The following is a 17,247-nucleotide window of genomic DNA, read 5'->3' as shown; positions in this document are numbered from 1 at the left end:
GGGGAGGGAGGGAGAGGGAGGGAGGGAGGGAGGGAAGAAACTATATAAAAAACAAGGACGTGGGGAAATGATTTAGTAAGGTATTTGTTCTCTAGCATGAGGATTTGGTTTTGGCTCCCAGGCAACCAGCTAGTCTTTAGTCCTAGTGCTGGTGGGGGGAGGCAAGGAGCTCGCTGGAGCCCACTGTTCAGCTTGTCTAGCTTCAGGTTTAGTGAGAACCTATCTCAAAAAAAAAAAAGATGGAGAGCTATTTTGTGAGATGCCTGACATAACAGCACGCTTAAGGCCACACACACCAGTAAGCACATGAATATAATTCTAGGACTAGGGCATTAGGAACAGGAGAATCTCAAGTTCAAGCCCGTGCCTGGGTGGGGTGCATAGTAAGACTCCACTCCAGCCTGTGCACCCCTTCCTCCCACTGATGGATAAATCTTTTTTTTTTTTTTTTTAAACCAAGGACCTTTATTTCAAGGCTGAAAATGGACTTGGCACAATGTCCTTGGAATCTCTCCGTGTCTGTGTCTCTCCCTCTCACCCAACTTGGGTTGGCCCAAGTCTGCTGGATTTTCTGCCTTAGCCTTTTTCACTGAGGGACTTCCCCAAGCCTAAGGACTACCAGAACTTGGAGTGCCTACAGAATCCTTGCCCTGAGGGATCCTTCTTTCTTGTGTTCTCTGTAGGATATCACCATTGGGCTCACTTCCTGCTTCGTGTGTTGTTTTCTGCCTGCGGGCTGGGTCCTGTCACACCTGGAGAGCTACAAGAAGCGGGAGTGAAGGGAGCTGTCTTGCCCTCATCCTTTGACTAGACCACTCTTGCCAGCCCACCTTGATCATGTTTCCTGCATTCCTGGCTGGCCTTCCCTGGGATCATGTTATTCAATTCCAGTCACCTCTTCTGCAATCATGACCTCTCGATGTCTCCATGGTGACAGCTGGGACCACATATATTTGTTCTGCTTGGTGGGGTCCCCCTTTGTAACAATAAAGTCTATTTAAACCTTGCTTCAGAAGTGCATCATGTCCTCCTGCACTGGGCTTCTGCCTCCACACAGAAACTGAGGATGGTGTTGGATTGGGATCCACAGAGGAACATCTGGCTGGTACAGGCCCCAGTGCTAAGGTTTGTCAGCTGTGCTCCCCTTCATTTAAATGACTCAGCTTCTGGGAAACACCAGTTGTTACTGAGCACTCGACCTTGATGCTTATCCCTTCCAGTTCCCTTGCCTGTGCCAAGTTTATTGGCTCCCTGTAAGTGCATATGTATAGGGCTCCATCTTTAAGGCCAACTTTGTAGCTGGGATCCTTTATCAAGCATCTTTCCTGGCTTAGATGTCCATGTGCAGTATCTTGTAAGAGATGTGGTGGTAACCATGGCATTCTATGCTGGGCACTACTACCACTTTATGTCAAATTCTTACTTTTAGCACTCTGTAAATGCTTATCAGCTGAGTGGTCTTCCTTATACTTCCTCAGTATTTTTGGGAAGGGGCAAGGGGGGCTGGAAATGGCTTCTCTAGCCATGTGGTGCATGTGAAGCAATGCCTGCCAAGCTGGAATCCTGTCAGGGTCTGTGAGGAACAGCACTTTGGCTCCCCAGCAAGTGAAATGTCTTTATCTCACTTTACATGGTTTGCTTGATGACTTGGCTAACTTCCAGATAGACACAGGACAGTATTCCCTGTGGCCATGAGGCTAGGACAGTGAGAGCTGAGGCCCTAAACACAGCATTCTAATGCCCTCTTCCTGGAAGCTTCAGGTAGAGCTGGCCCCCTCCGTGCCCTTTTCTCCTGGCTTCTCTGCATGGTATTTGGTAATACCTATGCATCCAAGGCCAGGGATGCTTCCTTAAGGGTAGGAAAGGGCCCCCTGCATCCTGAGGGGCTGTTTCTTGAACACAAACCAACTTTGCAATCTTAAGATTGAAGGAATTATGGTCCAGCCTCCTGAACCTGTTGTCAGAGTGGGAGAGAATGCTACAAGGTCGGCACAGCTTGGGATGCTGGCCAGGAAGAGGTATACTACAGCTGGATCTCAAGGGTGCAGTGTGGTGGCATACCCAGCACTGGGACTGATGTTGAGGCGGGAGGATTCTGATTTCTAGACCATTCTGAGCTACATAGACACTTTCTCATTAAAAAAGAAAGAAAGAAACCCAAAATAAATGAATAGCTAAAAATGAAGGGATGACCTCAAAAGCAGTGTCTTGCCCAGTGGCCTCATAGCTGTTTCTTTCACATTAGGACCCTTTCCTGCTCACAAAAGTGGGGAGAAAGCTGGATGTTAGCTTTTTTTTTTAATATATTTTAGGTATTTTTAGTTTATATTTTTTACAATTTATGAGTACACTGTAGCTGTCTTCAGACACACACCAGAAGAGTGCATTGGATCCCATTACAGATAGTTGTGAGTCACCATGTGGTCGCTGGGAATTGAACTCAGGACCTCTGGAAGAGCAGCCAGTGTGCTTAACTGCTGAGCCATCTCTCCAGCCCATCAGTCAGCTTCTTGACTTTGAAGTGAAGGTGCTGGGTGGGGTGGCAAGTGCCTTCCTTGCTAGGCCTCTGCTGCCAGGAGAGGGATCACCTGTGTGGACCTATTCTGCCCATGGAATAGATTATATCTTGATCTTAGAGCCACAGGCTACCTTGAAGCAAGGATGCATTCAGTACTAAGAGTTTTGTTCCAGTTTCTATGGTAACATCACTGCTTTGCCAGGGATTAGTTATCTCCTATTTTTGTGCCCTTGGAACTCAAGAAATAGATGACAGACACCCTGTCACAGAACAACTGCTCAAAACGAAAGTTCTGTCTTCAGTCAGTTCATGCTGGAGGGAAGCCAAGTGGCTATAGGTTTCCAGATCCTGGTCTGAGCCCTTAAGCAGGTTTAACATCTCAGGGGAGGTTGTTGGGGTGGGCAGGGCAATACGCTTGGAGATTGAAGGAGGACTCAAGATTCCCACTGACTTATCATGGTTGGAGTCATTCTCTCAGGCCTAGAATCTGTCACCTTTCACTGGTTTTCTTTCACCAAGTCAGGGATCCTTAAATGGTATCCCATAAAGTACGGCTTTGTGCTCTGAGCCATATCTTGTCTCTTGTCTGTTGTGTAATGGGGTGGGCTGAGGGTTTGGAGACTCCTGTGTGACCTTAGCAAGTCATCCAGTCTTGTTTCAATTTTTGGCATGGTAAAATTAAAGATAATGTGACAGGCAGGATAATGTCACAGCTTTTATCCTTAGAGCCCATGAAGTTATTTTAAATGGCCAAGGCGATTTTGCAGATGTGATTAAGGTTCTGGGCCCTGAGGTAAGATTATCCTGGATTATCTAGTGTGGTCAGCAGCCACACCCTGCAAACAAGCCATCCTTGCTGGGTATCACTTTGTAGCTAAGGAATGCTGTGGCCAGAAGCTGAAAACAGCCCTCAGTTTACGCCGGAAGGATTGGGAGACTTGCAGCAACTACGAGCATCTGGATTTGGCCAAGCAGCACGGAAAGAAAGATGGATTCCCTCTGAGCCTCTGGAGGGGATTCAGCCTAAGGGTACCTTGATTTTAGTTCTCATTTCCAGAACTGAGTTCTTGGGGTATAGGTCATCAGGACTGCTGTACTAGCTGACTAGACCTCTGGGTGACATAAAGTGAACTGCATGATGACATTTCCAAGTGGGTCCCCAACTAGGAGTGTTGGAAGAACTCATCTCGTGCCACCTTGTTCCGCTCCCCACTGCTTGTGCTTTAGTGGCTTGGATCCTGCAGGGGACTGTCAACTCAGTTAACTACTCCTAAGTCCAGCCCCTGCTCAGTTCTGCAGGCCTGGCCGATGCAGTGCTCATTGCCTCCCTAGACTCTGGTGGGCACAAGAGCACAACTCCGGATGTTTTTCTGGTGCCCACCTGACCCTGTTCTTGCCCTGCAAACTCCCAAGTCTGCCCTAGAAAGGAGGGTCTACCCTCCCAAGGCCATGTCCCTTTTGTCCTGATCACTTACATGGCCTCATCCCCTGGAAAGGCTGCTTCTCTGTGACTGAGGTTTCATAGCTCCTTGATTCTCGACATAGATGGGCCGGCATGTTCCCAGGCAGCAGGACTGGACGGAAGGAGGTGTCTGTGCCATCCTGCCCCTTTGCCTGCTGTCATCCACCCACCCTTCCACCTGTGTTGGCTATTATTTTATTGTTTTGAGACATGGTCTCATATACTCCAGCCTGGCTTCAAATTCCCTATGTAGATGAAGATGACCATCTACTTTTGGTTCTCTACATCCAGAGTTCTGGGATTAGAGGCAGGCAACAATACTATGCCCAATTTTTGTGTGGTAATAGGGATCAAATAGGGCTTAGTACATGTCAGGCAAGCACTCTATCCATTGAGAAATGTCTCTAGCCCATGGGGGGCACTGTGTGTGTGTGTGTGTGTGTGTGTGTGTGTCTGTCTGTCTGTCTGTCTGTCTGACATCAGACATTTTCCTCAGTCACTCCTCACCTTATTTTTTGAGGCCTGGTTTTTTATTGGACCTGAAGCTTGCTGTATTGGCTAGATTGGCAGGATGAGATCCAAGATCCACTAGCATTCACTTCTCCAGTGCTGAGTTGCATGCTGTCACACTCAGCTTTATGTGGGTGGTGGGTATCACAATTCAGGTCTTCAGGATTTTGCAACAAACACTACCCACTAAGCTATCCCAGCCACTGTGGCAGTCTTTTTGATGAGGGCTTTCATACTGCTATCCTGGCTGGGGTAGAACTTAATTTGTAGTGTAGACTGGCCTACAACTCAGTAATTCTCCTGCCTCATCTGAGCCACCAGCTCAACTCTGTCACTAGCTTTTGACATTTGTGGGTTTGTGAATTGGAAGGCAGGGGCAGTGTGCAAGGATGTGCCAGGGATTAGTGGCAAGTCTGCAAATGAGGTTTAGATGCTTTGTCCAGTCAGAAGCCAGGAAGTGGTGAAAGGTGCAGGACAGATGGTATGGGAGTAAGAGAAGCTGCTAACCATTAACCAGAGCTAAGCAAGCCATGCATGATTGTCCACACCTGTAACCCCAGTACTCATGAGTGGAGGCAAGTGGGTTGGAAATCAACCTGGATGTATGAAATAGAAAATGAAAGCAAGGATTTGACTGGTAATGTGATTCAGCAGGAGAACATGAGCTTAGTTTTGAGAAACCCTGGGTTCAGTCCTCATCTCTTAAATAAATACAGCAACTTAACGAAGGTTTAAGTACAAAAGGAAACCATGAAGGGTTGGAAGGAGTCAAGAGGGGCTGAAAAGAAAGGAGTGTGACTAAAACAGAAAGGGAAGGTCCTGCAGAGAAGCAGATATCCCTTGCCTTTACTGTGTCTGGATTCCTGTCCTACTGTGTGCTTGCCACCAGTTGAAGAAACTGAGTAAATGCTATAGTAGATCTTTATTGTTTAAAATAATAAAAGGCTAGAGCTGTCCAAGCCTTTAATACTTGAAAGAATGTCCTGCTCTTGGAGAGGACCTGGTTTTAGTTTCCCACACCCACATCCTGTGGTTACCTCTAACTCCAGTGCATCCAATGCTTTTGGCCTCTGTGGGTTTCTACACTCACAGACACACTCTTAAAAATTAAAATATTTCTAAAAGTTACCTGGGGGGCTGGAGAGATGGCTCAGCGGTTAAGAGCATTGGTGCTCTTCCAAAGGTCCTGAGTTCAATTCTCAGCAACCATATGGTGGCTCACAACCATCTGTAACGGAATCTGATGCCCTCTTCCCATATGTCTGAAGACAGCAACAGAGTACTCATACATAAAATAAATCTTAAAAAAAAAAAAGATTGCTGGGCAGTGGTGGCACACACCTTTAATCCCAACAGAGGCAAGCGGATTTCTGAGTTTGAGGCCAGCCTGGTCTACAGAGTGAGTTCCAGGACAACCAGGCTATGCAGAGAAACCCTGTCTCAAAAAAAAAAAAAAAAAAAAAAAAAAAAAAGAAAGAAAGAAAGAAAGAAAGAAAGAAAAAAAAAGTTACCTGGGAATCATCTAAACAGTTTAATATATAACAATAGCAATAAAGCCAGACTGTGGTGGTACACGCAATAAGGAGGCAGAGGCAGGTGAATTTCTGAGTTCAAGGCCTGCCAGAGTTCTAGGACAGCCAGGGCTACACAAAGAAACCCTTTCTTGAAAACCAAACTCCCAAATCCCCAAGCTAGCCGGGCAGTGGTGGTGGTGTACGCCTTTAATCCCAGCACTTGGGAGGCAGAGGCAGGTGGATTTCTGAGTTCGAGGCCAGCCTGGTCTACAGAGTGAGTTCCAGGACAGCCAGGGCTACACACAGAAACCCTGTCTCAAAAAAAAAAAAAAACAAAAAAAAAAACCCAAAAAACCAAAACTCCAAACTAGATACCAAAGATGCTATTAAGAGAAGTTATAGATTAGGGGAAGAAGAGAGGGCTCAGAGGGTATGGTGTTTAGTGGATCCACATGATAGAACGAGAGAATCCTACAAGCTGTCCGCTGACTTCTACACTATCAAGGCAGTCTCCTACATACCAATACACATACAAAAATATTTAATAAGAATATATATTTGGGGGTGGGGGCAGAAGAAATGGCTCAGTGGTTTAGGGGCACTGGCTACTCTTCAGAGGACCTGAGTTTAATTCACAGCAACCACATGGTGGCTCACAAACATCTGTAATGGGATCTGATTATCATGGTGTGCATCAAGACAGAACACTCATATAAAATAAATAAACAATTTAGAGAAAAATTAAAAAATATGTTTTAAAAGTTATAACTGAAGCTCTGGCTTCCACTTTCTCGCTATAGAAGGTCCTTCCTGTGACCACAGTCCATCAGCACTCATGAGACTGCCAGACTGAGTGTCTCAGAACTACTGCTAACTCCACCTCTACCCTTCAAGACTGCCAGACTGAGTGTCTCAGAACTACTGCTAACTCCACCTCTACCCTTCGATGCCATCTTCTAGCTTCCCCAGGCACCAGGCATGCATGTGGTACATATACATACACAAATCTTCAAAGTATATATAAATAAAAGAGGTGGGCTAGCAAGATGGCTCAGTGGGTAAAGTATTTGCCACACAAACCTGACAACTCTTGTTCCACTCCAGAACCTATTTAAAAGTGGAGAGAATGGATTTTATAAAATTGTGCTCTTTCAACAAGCACCTTGGCACACACAACCTTCCACACACTGTAGATACAATAATACGATTTTAACAAAAGAATGATAGGTGACACTGGGCAGTGGTGGCGCACGTCTATAATTCCTGTACTTGGGAGGCAGAGGCAAACAGATTTCTGAGTTCAATGCCAGCCTGATTTACAGAGTGAGTTCCAGGCCAGCCAGGGCTACACAGAGAAACCCTGTCTCGAAAAACAAAACAAAACAAAAAAGAATGATGACAAAGGAGACAATTTCTTTTTTGCTCCCTCCCACCCTTTTTTTTGAGACAGGGTTTCTCTGAGAGTCTGGAACTCACTCTGTAGACCAGGCTGGTCTCTACTCAAGAGATCCAGATGGGGACTGGAGAGATGGCTCAGTGGTTAAGAGCACCGACTGCTCTTCCTAAGGTCCTGAGTTCAAATCCCAGCAACCACATGGTGGCTCACAACCATCCGTAATGAGATCTGATGCCCTCTTCTGGTGTGTCTGAAGACAGCTACAGCGAGTGAGTGGACTCAGAGCAAGAAGAAAAAGTGCCTGAAGACAGCTACAGTGTACTTACATATAATTAATAAATAAATCTTTTTTAAAAAAAAAAAGAGATCCAGATGCCTCCCTAGTGCTGGGATTAATGGTGGACACCATGCCTAGTCTGTACTTGATTTTTCTTAATCTTTAAGAGAACTTTTCCACTCTGGCTTCTATTACCTGCACTGGGGGACCATACAGGAACTGGGATTAGGACTAGTCAAGACAGAAAACCGATACTCTGGAGTGTAAAAGGAGTCTCTGTGGCTCAGTGATGGCTATAGCCAGGCTTCCAGGAAGTAAATGCCTTCTCCTGCAAACTCTCTGGTGTTTGCTTTTCAGGGTACAGAAACCCTGCAAATGGGAGTGACCATTTCTCAGAATGGAGACATAACCCAAAGAAAATGGGTAGCTTCAGCAAAAATTAGCATAGCAAAGACGGCCACTTTTTGGCTCACGTTTTGTTTGGTTTGGTTTGGTCTGTTTGACAGAGGGTCTCTTGTAGCCAAGCCTTGCCTGAAACTCCAGGATTACCTTGAACTCTTAATCCTCCATGTCTCCACCTGTCACACGTTCTGATTATGGACTCAAGTCCGTGCCTTTAAATGGCTCTGCTTTCTCAAAGAGGAGGACATATAGCCCAAAGTTAGGTCGAAGCTTCTGGTTTTGTTATCAAGGGAAGATGCTCTCCGTGGAGGAAACAGGTCTTCCAAAGCTTGTAGAGGACAGGCTCAGTGGTGAGAGGCGAGAGGCCGCGATTTCGGGGCTCCGAAGGGCATCGGGAGGTTGTCACCACTTCCTGTCTCGAGGTGGCTCCGCGCTCCGCACTGCAGCCACCGTCGCGTACCTTCTAGTGACTTTAATTCCATCTTGCTCCTTATCTCAGTTACACAACCTGCGTTTCAAACTTCAGTATACAGAAAACTCGAGGAGGCCCTTAGCACCGCAGTACCTTTGGGGAAGTGGAAATGTGGAAGCGTGCGTTGGGTCCATCCGCTTCTCCAAGGGACTCCAGCCCCGAAGCTCTCCAGGGCAGCAGGAGCAGCCCAGGCCCTGACTACTGCCAAAGGGAGCCTGTTGCTAGGGGCGTTGCGAAGGAGGGGCCACAAGGAGGGGCTCCCTTCCGGGAGGAGGGCAATTAATAACCCGGAAGCGATCGCCAGTGCGGCGCTGTTTAAAGATGGCGGCGGAGGAACCTCAGCAGCAGAAGCAGGAGCCGCTGGGCAGCGACTCTGAAGGTACGAGCGGAGGGAAGGATGTCCTGCCCGGGCTAGCGGGGGCAAGCCTCGGCCGGCAGTTCCCGAGGAGCTAGGGGAGTCAGGGCCCCGGGGACTAGGCGCAGCGTGCGACGGAGCCCTTCACCGCGTCTTCTCCCCTCCCCCTCACAATGGAAGCAGGGCCGCGGCGACCCCCGGCCGGGCGGGGCGGCCAGGGCCGGGGCTCGGCCTCTCGCGCACGCCTGGGGCGGGGCCTGGGCCGCCCCGCCTCCGCCGGTCCCGTGGCCTCGGCCGGCTCCCACAGTCTGCCCGCCTGAGTCCTCGCAGACAAGCCGAGGCCTAGGCCCGGGCCGAGCTGCCCGCCTTTGCCCGAGCTCCTGAAAGGCGTTGAGCAACGCCGGGCTTCCAAGGACGAAGTCCCTGGTGGGCTGTTCGGGATGCCATTGGCGGCTCTTTTCCTTAGAGCTCGTTCTGGCCTTTCAGCTCCTTTGAGCAGATCCAGGCATTGTTTTCCTAGATTCCTGGTCCTTAAAAAAAAGCAAAAACCAGTCACACCTTCTCCCTGTCTACCAAGAACTTGGGCTCTAGGGGTTGAGTAAGGAGTGGGAGGGACAGTTCGGTTCTAAGACATGGTGGGAAGCTCAGCTGGAGAACCTAGGATAACCAGGCCCAAGGAATTGGCTTTAAAAAGCCAATCATACTCGCACAACCTACCCTATCTAACTCCACACTATATACTAGAGGTTGAGGGCCAGGAAACCCAGATACGAAGAAAGAAATTGTTCTCATCACATCTAAGAAGGATCCAGGACTAGAATCTCCTGACTGCTACAGTAGCTGCTTAGTCCTCAGAATGAATGTCCCGAATCCATGGATAACTCTAGAGAGTGCTTAGGTAGTAGTTGCTGCTGGCAGGATCCCAGCAGATTTTGATGATGGGAGCAAGGTGATGGCATTAATCCATTCTAGAGATGAGGGGAGAAGGCTTTGTAGTTAGGTGGCAAGTGATATGTCCAAGAGCTCAGGCCGGAATTGTACAAATGTGGACTTGCTCATAACCCTTCACTGGTTTTGACCTTGGGCAAGATGGAGTCACCTCTCTGTATTTGGTTTTTTCTTTTCTTTTCTTTTTTAATTTGGAAAATGAACAATACATGGGACCACTGAAGGACAAAGGGTGTGTCTCAGTAAAGTGCATGCTTACAGGATGCTGTCATTCCACCTAGGGCTCCACCCCTTCATCTTGCTTCCTCTCAGCGGCTCCCTTCCCCAGAGCATTCCCTACATGCTACAAAGTGCCGATGGAAAACAGGGAGTAAGGAATATTCCTCCTGCAAGAGAGCTTTGGGGGTGATCTTTACTTTGTCGTTTTGTTTACTTATTTATATTTACTTATTTCTTGAGGTTGCTAGAAATAGAAGCCAGGGCTTTACACCTGCAGGACATATATATCTTTTTTTTTTTTTTTTTTTTTTTTTTTTTTTTTTTTTTTTTTTTTTTTTTTTTTTTTTTTTTTTTTTTAGTTTTTTTAGTTTTTTAGTTTTTTTTTGAGACAGGGAGACAGGGCTTCTCTGTGTAGCCTTGGCTGTCCTGGAACTCACTCTGTAGACCAGGCTGGCCTCAAACTCAGAAATCCACGTGCTTCTGCTTCCCAAGTTCTGGGATTAAAGGCGTACGCACCACCGCCCAGCCTGACAAATATATCTTTACCACTGGGTCTCAACCCCAGCCCTATTTTTTTTTTTTCTTCCAAGATAAACGCTTGCCATATTTCCAGAGCTGATCTCTAACTCTTAGGCTTCTTGGTCCTGCTCTGTCTCCTGGTCTGGTCTGTCATTGCCCCCTCGTTTATTTTTATTTTATTTTTTAGAGATCGGCAACACAGACTTGTGGTCTTCCTGCCTTAGCCTCCCATATGACACCATGCCCAGCTACCTTCTCCAAAAGATGAGGAATGAGAACTCCAGAGGGAAGGACTTGCTAAGAATACACAGTGGGGTGTAAGGCACGGGGCTCCGGAAGATAGCCAGACCCCATAGGAACCCGTGGTTGGCACTTCTTTTTTCTCCTTTTTCTAGGTGTTAACTGTCTGGCTTATGATGAAGCCATTATGGCTCAGCAGGACCGTATTCAGCAAGAGGTGAGGTGCTGAAGAAGGCTGGGGAGGGAGTAGCTGAAGGCTTTGTGGTGGAGATGTATAGTCAGGGCCTGAGGCCTAATGTCTACTTTGAAGCCCTCCCCTCTCAGGTCTATTTTAGGTACTTCATGCTTTTATGGGGGTTGCTGTGTCACTGGATGACCAGTCCAGTACCCATCCCCCCTTTTTTTTTCTGAGACAGGGTTTCTCTGTGTAGCCCCAGCTGTCCTAGAACTCACTCTGTAGAGCAGGCTGGCCTCGAACTCAGAACTCTGCTTGCCTCTGCCTCCCAAGTGCTGGGATTAAAGCCGTGCATTACCACCGCCCAGCTCAGCACCTCTTTTGTAGGTATTAGGCATGGGTTACTCAGTCTCCTGCCTCCCTGCAGATTGCTGTGCAGAATCCTCTGGTGTCAGAGCGGCTGGAACTCTCAGTCCTGTACAAAGAGTATGCTGAGGATGACAACATCTACCAACAGAAGATCAAGGTGGGATCCTGGCCAGAGGAGCAGGAGGGAGCCTGTTTCAACCCTGCTTCTTGTCAGGCCTAATGTCTGAGAGGGTCGGGTGTTGGGCGGGGACACACCTCCTATTGCTAGTTTTTGAAGTGTGCAGCCTCTGGACTGAGACCTCAATTCACATCAGATTGCCACTCAGCAGCTGTCTTCTTGACAGGTCCTTCAGTGTCTGTGAGCCCTGGGTGTCCTCATCTGTAAAATAGGGACAGTGAAAGCATCTGCCTGTAGGGTGGCTGTAAGGTTGAGGTAGGTGATGCTCAGGTGGGACCAGGTACAGGCTGGGCGGGCACTGACAACTCAGTAGCCAGCCAGGGGCCGAACTTGCTGGTGTTGGGATGGGTAGATTGGTCCCAGAGACCTGTCCTGTAGTCTGTCTACTGGATCTTTGTGGAAGACAGGCCTCCTCTGTATGTCCCAGCTGCATCACTCAAACTGAGGCAAGCTGCTTTACCAGTCACCCCAAAGGCTGCGAGTAGTGCAGGTTGAACTGTGCCCTTGTTAGAAAATAGTATTTAGTAGGCATTCTGAAGGGTTAAGAAGTGGTGTACTTCAGTCTTCCTCCAAAGATCACAGGTGTTTTTATATGCTCTGCTTGCAGCTGGGGCCTTCAGGTGGCCCTCGTACACAGGCAGTACAAGAGTGAAGCTGCCTGATAGGTGAACTGGGAGCATCATAGCTCAAAAATAGCCAGGCATGGTAGTGAGTATCCATAGTTACTCCCCTGTTGCCAGAGAAGCCAGAATTCATGAGCTTTCCTGGCTCTGAGAAGTTGGCAGGTAAAGAAAACTTAAAATGTTATGTAGAGCTGAGGTACAGCTAGCTCAGTAGTGGCATGAGCTCAGTATTTGCAAGGCTCTTAAGTTCTGTCCTTAGCACCTGAGGGGAAATGTGTGAACTAAATAACCCCTGTTCAGCCTAGATCAGCTGTCCATAGTCTGTGATCTGCTTATACCCACTGCTCAGGGGGTTGGGATTTCGCCAAAATCTATGAGGAGGTAAAGGCCTTGATTTTTAAGCCAAGTAGACATTTGCTTTCCAGTTGTGTGACCTCAGACAATGCTGGGTTGGCTAGAGTTATTTTCAGTCCACAGGGCAAGTTTAGGAAGGTGTTGAATTGAGTGCTGTTGTGTCCAACAAGTGCCTAGAAAGCAGGAGGCTCTTCCTCTCCCATGTGGCTAGTTAGTAGAGTGATGGCCCATCCAGGACCACCTGTTCTACTAAGCTGCCCTGTAAAGCCCTCAGGTTCTCATCAATGAGTCATTTAGCAAACAATGTTTGAAGAGAGCTGTTTACAGCAGGTACCTCAGCACCGTAAACTTCCTTTCTGTGTAGTGTGCTCAAGCCCTGCTGTTCTTCCTGGGTGGTGATGGCAAAACCAGGGGGTATGCACTTGCCTCCTGCGTGGAGTGGACTTTGTGAGGATGTGATGAAGTGGGATTGAGCCCTCTACAGGGTGCCTGACAGTATGTGCCCAGTGAGCTTACAATAGCAGAGTAGCTGGATTCTGAGCAGCCTTAGTGTAGTCGTCATGTTACATTGGCCAGGCACTGGAGGTACTATGCATACTGGGGACTGAAACACAGCCCTGCTTCTGTGATGCTTACAGTGGACAGTGCAAGACAGATATAAACCAAAAGGTATATATGGTAGTCAGCATGTATTTAATCCCAGGAGAAAATGAGGCAGGAGGATCAAGGTCAACCTGGGCTAAATAGCAAAACCCTGTCCCAACCCTGTAACACAGCACTACAAACACACACAAAATTTGTTTGTTAGGGGTGGTTAGTACTGTGGAAAGAAATGAAGGAGTGGGATAATTTGCATTTCTTTCCTCCCTCCCTCCCTCCCTCCCTACCTTTCTTGGTTATTTGAGACAGGGTTTCTCTGTGTAACAGAGCCCTGACTCTCCTGGACTTGCTTACATAGACCAGACTGGTCTTGAACTCCAGAGATCCTCCTGTCTCTGCCTCCCAAGTGCTGGGGTTAAAGGCGTGTGCATCCATGCCTGGCTAAGAATTTGCATTTTAAATAGGGGTAGAGGGCAAGAGCCTCTATGAAAGATGTACTTGATTAACAGACAGATGCAAGGTGCCAAGTACAGGGTATCCAAGGGTAGTGTGTTCTCAGGTAGTTTAATAAGTGGACATCTATCTGGTCAGGCTGGGGCCTCCATGAAAGCCAGTTTGGCCTGGGAGTGTCTGGGTGCTTTAAAGAATGCAGAGAGGGAGAAGGCTTAGATGTAAGCTTACTGTTGCTTCAGGGTGAAAGTAGGTTTGAGGGGACAGTGGAGGAAGAGGGAGTAGTGAGGGGTTTTGGCAGTAAAACATTAAGCAGGCGTGATGGACCAGGGGTGGGCTGTGTACTGATAGATACATTTGTGTGCTAGGTGTGTTGAAGGGCAAGCTTAAGGGATCTACTGTTTGGTAGATGGGTCGGGGCAGAAATGAGCCATAATTGAAAGCCTGGGTGAAGATCAAGTTGGTGCAAACCAGCTGTGGCAGTGGAGATGTCTGAGACATCAAACAGGTGTAGGGAGGCAGAGCATCTAAGGCCGAACTCTATCTAGGTTTGGTGGTCTGGAATTTCAGCCCTAGGCAAGATTATAGCAAGTTCAAGGCCAGCCTGGACTGCAAAATGAGACTTTGTCTCAAAACCAAAGTGAAAGGAAATATTGTATCTGTGACTAAGAGGCGGAGACACTGTCAGCCTCTGGTGTTTGTAGGGCAGTCGGAGTGACTAAGAGGTGGAGGCACTGTCAGGCCCTGGTGTTTGTAGGGCAGGCAGCGGGAAGCTCTGTATTTGGGTATGTTGTAGCTGGCAGGTGTCTTGAAGAAGGCTACCGTGTCCTTTGGTGGAGCCCATGAGGAGAGGACAGGTGAAAAGGAGATGAAGTGTAGTGCTGCCACTGCCCCAGGCTAGGCTGGGGAGGGCTGATACAGTAGCTCTAGGTTGTTCTTAACCTTGGCCAGACAAAGCCTCCCACACAAGCTTCTGTCTTTATTGGGAGGCCTACCTGATCTTACAGAGTCAGAACTGGTAGGGAGATGTCCTTGAATCTGAGGGACAGGAGCTGGTAGTGAATATTGGGGCAGCATAGTGGCAGACGGGATGTCAAAGAACTCTCATTACTGACAGTTATCTGAGGATAGTCAACTGAGGAAGGAGGAGGCACAAGAGGTGACCAGGGCCAGGGGTGTCCAGATGGGTGAGGCCTGCTTACCAATCAGTACTAGGAGCCTATGTCATGTGATGTGCTTCATCTGGAAGAAGCAGAAAGGGCTGAGGGACATGACCCCTGTCGTGGGCAGCATGGTGAGAAGGTAAAAGTGTATCAGGGAGCTAGTTTAGCCTCAGACTGTGTGGCTAGAGCCTTGCTGGGCAGGGCAGTTGGTAGTGTGGCCTGTCCTGTTCCCCTGCATTGTCCTGCTTGCATTTAAAGGCCTTAAAAGCTACATTAGTCAAGGACAGATTTAGTTACCTGTTTTTAAGCAAAGCTCTAGCCAGTGGTACCCATGTGGCTTAGTGGCTGGTGACCATACAACCATTGACATAAGTGCATGCTTCCAGGAGCCTTCAGGGGAGGGCTCTGTGCCAGTGGGTGACTTGGTGTTCCCATTCAGAAGCCAGGAGGTGGGAACCTGGATCTCACTTGCCACCTGTGTTATAGCCATTTCTTGTGCTGGTGAATATTAACCTGAGCTGCATCTCTGCAGGACCTCCACAAAAAGTACTCATACATACGGAAGACCCGGCCTGATGGCAACTGCTTCTACCGAGCATTCGGCTTCTCTCACTTGGAGGCACTGCTAGATGACAGCAAGGAACTGCAGCGGTGAGGACGATGGCACTGGGGGCTCTGGGCCTCTCCTGAGGAAGTCAGGGTCTTAGGCCAGCCATCAGTTGGGTTGCTTGGGGACTTTTTTTTGAGCTTGGTGGGTGTCCTTGTCTAGGCAGGACTGGGCTGGCTAGGGCTTTGCTCTGCTGGCTGAGGAATCCATATTGGCTTCCCGTTCCTTCCCATTTACAGGTTCAAAGCTGTGTCTGCCAAGAGCAAAGAGGACCTGGTGTCCCAGGGCTTCACTGAATTCACAATCGAGGACTTCCACAACACGGTGAGTGAGCCCACCCATTTGAGGCTCAGTGAACAGGAAGGATGGCTCTCCAGGGTATGGTAAGGGTGGGTCTCTTGTCACTCATCTTCCTCATCTTACCTTTTGTCCCTGGGTGGGACAGTTCATGGACCTTATCGAGCAGGTGGAGAAGCAGACCTCAGTAGCTGACCTGCTGGCCTCCTTCAATGACCAGAGCACCTCAGACTACCTTGTGGTCTACCTGCGACTGCTCACCTCAGGCTACCTGCAGCGGGAGAGCAAGTTCTTCGAGCACTTCATAGAGGGTGGCCGGACTGTTAAGGAGTTCTGCCAGCAGGTGCCACCTCCTCTCCCACTCTGCCCTGGGGCCCTCTTCTCTTTTGTGTCAGGGTGGGGCATGACAGGGTGAGCTGTGGGACCTGGGGGAGGAGTCCTGGGGTAGGGGTCCTGATCTGTCCCTGTGCCACAGGAGGTGGAACCCATGTGCAAGGAGAGCGACCATATCCACATCATCGCACTGGCCCAGGCCCTCAGTGTGTCCATCCAAGTGGAGTACATGGACCGCGGTGAGGGCGGCACCACCAACCCACACGTCTTCCCTGAGGGCTCGGACCCCAAGGTCTACCTTCTCTACCGACCTGGACACTATGATATCCTCTACAAATAGGGCCGGCTGGCCTTTTGTGCCCTGCCTGCCTCCCCCTGCCAGGCGCTAGACATGTACAGAGGGTTTTCTTTCTTTTCTTTTTTTTTTCTTTTTCTTTTTTTTTTCTTTTGTGGTTGTAAATGGTCATATTTTACTCCTCCCTTTTCCTGTCATAGAACCTTCCATGTTTTATTAAAGGGGATGCTGGTGGTGAGCCCGAGTGTGCGTTTCCCTGCTCTGCTGCCCGTCCCTACCTGCCCGCTGGCTGCTGTGTGTCTCTGGCTGTCCCTTTCCCCAGGACAGGTCCCCTAGCTTTCCACCTGTCTATCCCAAGCATTCCTGCCAAGAGAAGTTTGAAGGAACTAGGCCTCCATGGGCCCCTCTGGTTCCTTGGAGTTCTGCTTTCTATCCGTAGGCCTGCCCTTTCTTCCTTAGCCTCCCAGGATTTCTGTGGGAATTTTGAAGTTCCTTGGCAACTTGACCAGAGGTCTCAAGCCACCCATACTCAGAGCACTTATAGACTTGCTGTTCTAGCCAGGGCCCCCAGATACAAATCTCTGTCCATTTTCAGGAGTCTGGGATGAGAGGTTTATGGGAGGAGGTTGGCTAGAGTAGGTGGAGGAGCTGGGCATCCTCAGTGGGCCCCTGGAGGAGCTGACCTGGTGTGAGAGAAACATTCTGTCTAGTAGGGCTTGCCTGTTCCCTGTTCTCAGAGCCCCTGCCTGTGCCTGCTCTGCACCCCTTTTGCTTGGGCCATATCTGCATTACTTGCCTCTTTGCCTTCTCCTCCCCACCCCCAGCACATGTGGGGTCTCAGCCCAGGCTGTGAGCTCCTTGGGGGCAGGCCCTCAATAAATGTGAAGTGCTGCTGCCGCTGCCTCTGCTGTCTGGCCCATGCATCTACCCTCCTGTCTCACCCAGGGCTGTTGTAGCCTCTTGAAGCAAGA

General features: G+C 48.9%; 2 protein-coding genes across 2 annotated transcripts in view; both read left to right on the top strand.

Moving 5' to 3' along the window:
* Positions 1-1,007, top strand: part of LOC116103484 (cytochrome c oxidase subunit 8A, mitochondrial) — a 2,712-nt gene extending 1,705 nt beyond the window's left edge. The window contains exon 2 of the mRNA XM_031389522.1: positions 684-1,007. Coding sequence (XP_031245382.1) covers positions 684-779 — 96 coding nt within the window. The 3' untranslated portion in view covers positions 780-1,007. The remainder of the gene's footprint in view (positions 1-683) is intronic.
* A 7,804-nt stretch (positions 1,008-8,811) lies between these two features.
* Positions 8,812-17,178, top strand: Otub1 (OTU deubiquitinase, ubiquitin aldehyde binding 1). Its single transcript, XM_031389518.1, has 7 exons — positions 8,812-8,930; positions 10,988-11,049; positions 11,435-11,533; positions 15,277-15,395; positions 15,591-15,675; positions 15,797-15,991; positions 16,124-17,178. The coding sequence occupies exons 1-7, from the start codon at positions 8,873-8,875 to the stop codon at positions 16,319-16,321; spliced, it is 816 nt and encodes a 271-aa protein (XP_031245378.1). The 5' UTR covers positions 8,812-8,872; the 3' UTR covers positions 16,322-17,178.
* The last annotated feature ends 69 nt before the right edge of the window (positions 17,179-17,247 follow it).

This window comes from Mastomys coucha, unplaced genomic scaffold (assembly GCF_008632895.1).
Source record: "Mastomys coucha isolate ucsf_1 unplaced genomic scaffold, UCSF_Mcou_1 pScaffold21, whole genome shotgun sequence".
Lineage (NCBI taxonomy): Eukaryota > Metazoa > Chordata > Mammalia > Rodentia > Muridae > Mastomys > Mastomys coucha.
Note: the sequence above shows the minus strand (reverse complement) of the source record. Positions and strands in the feature narration are given on the sequence as shown.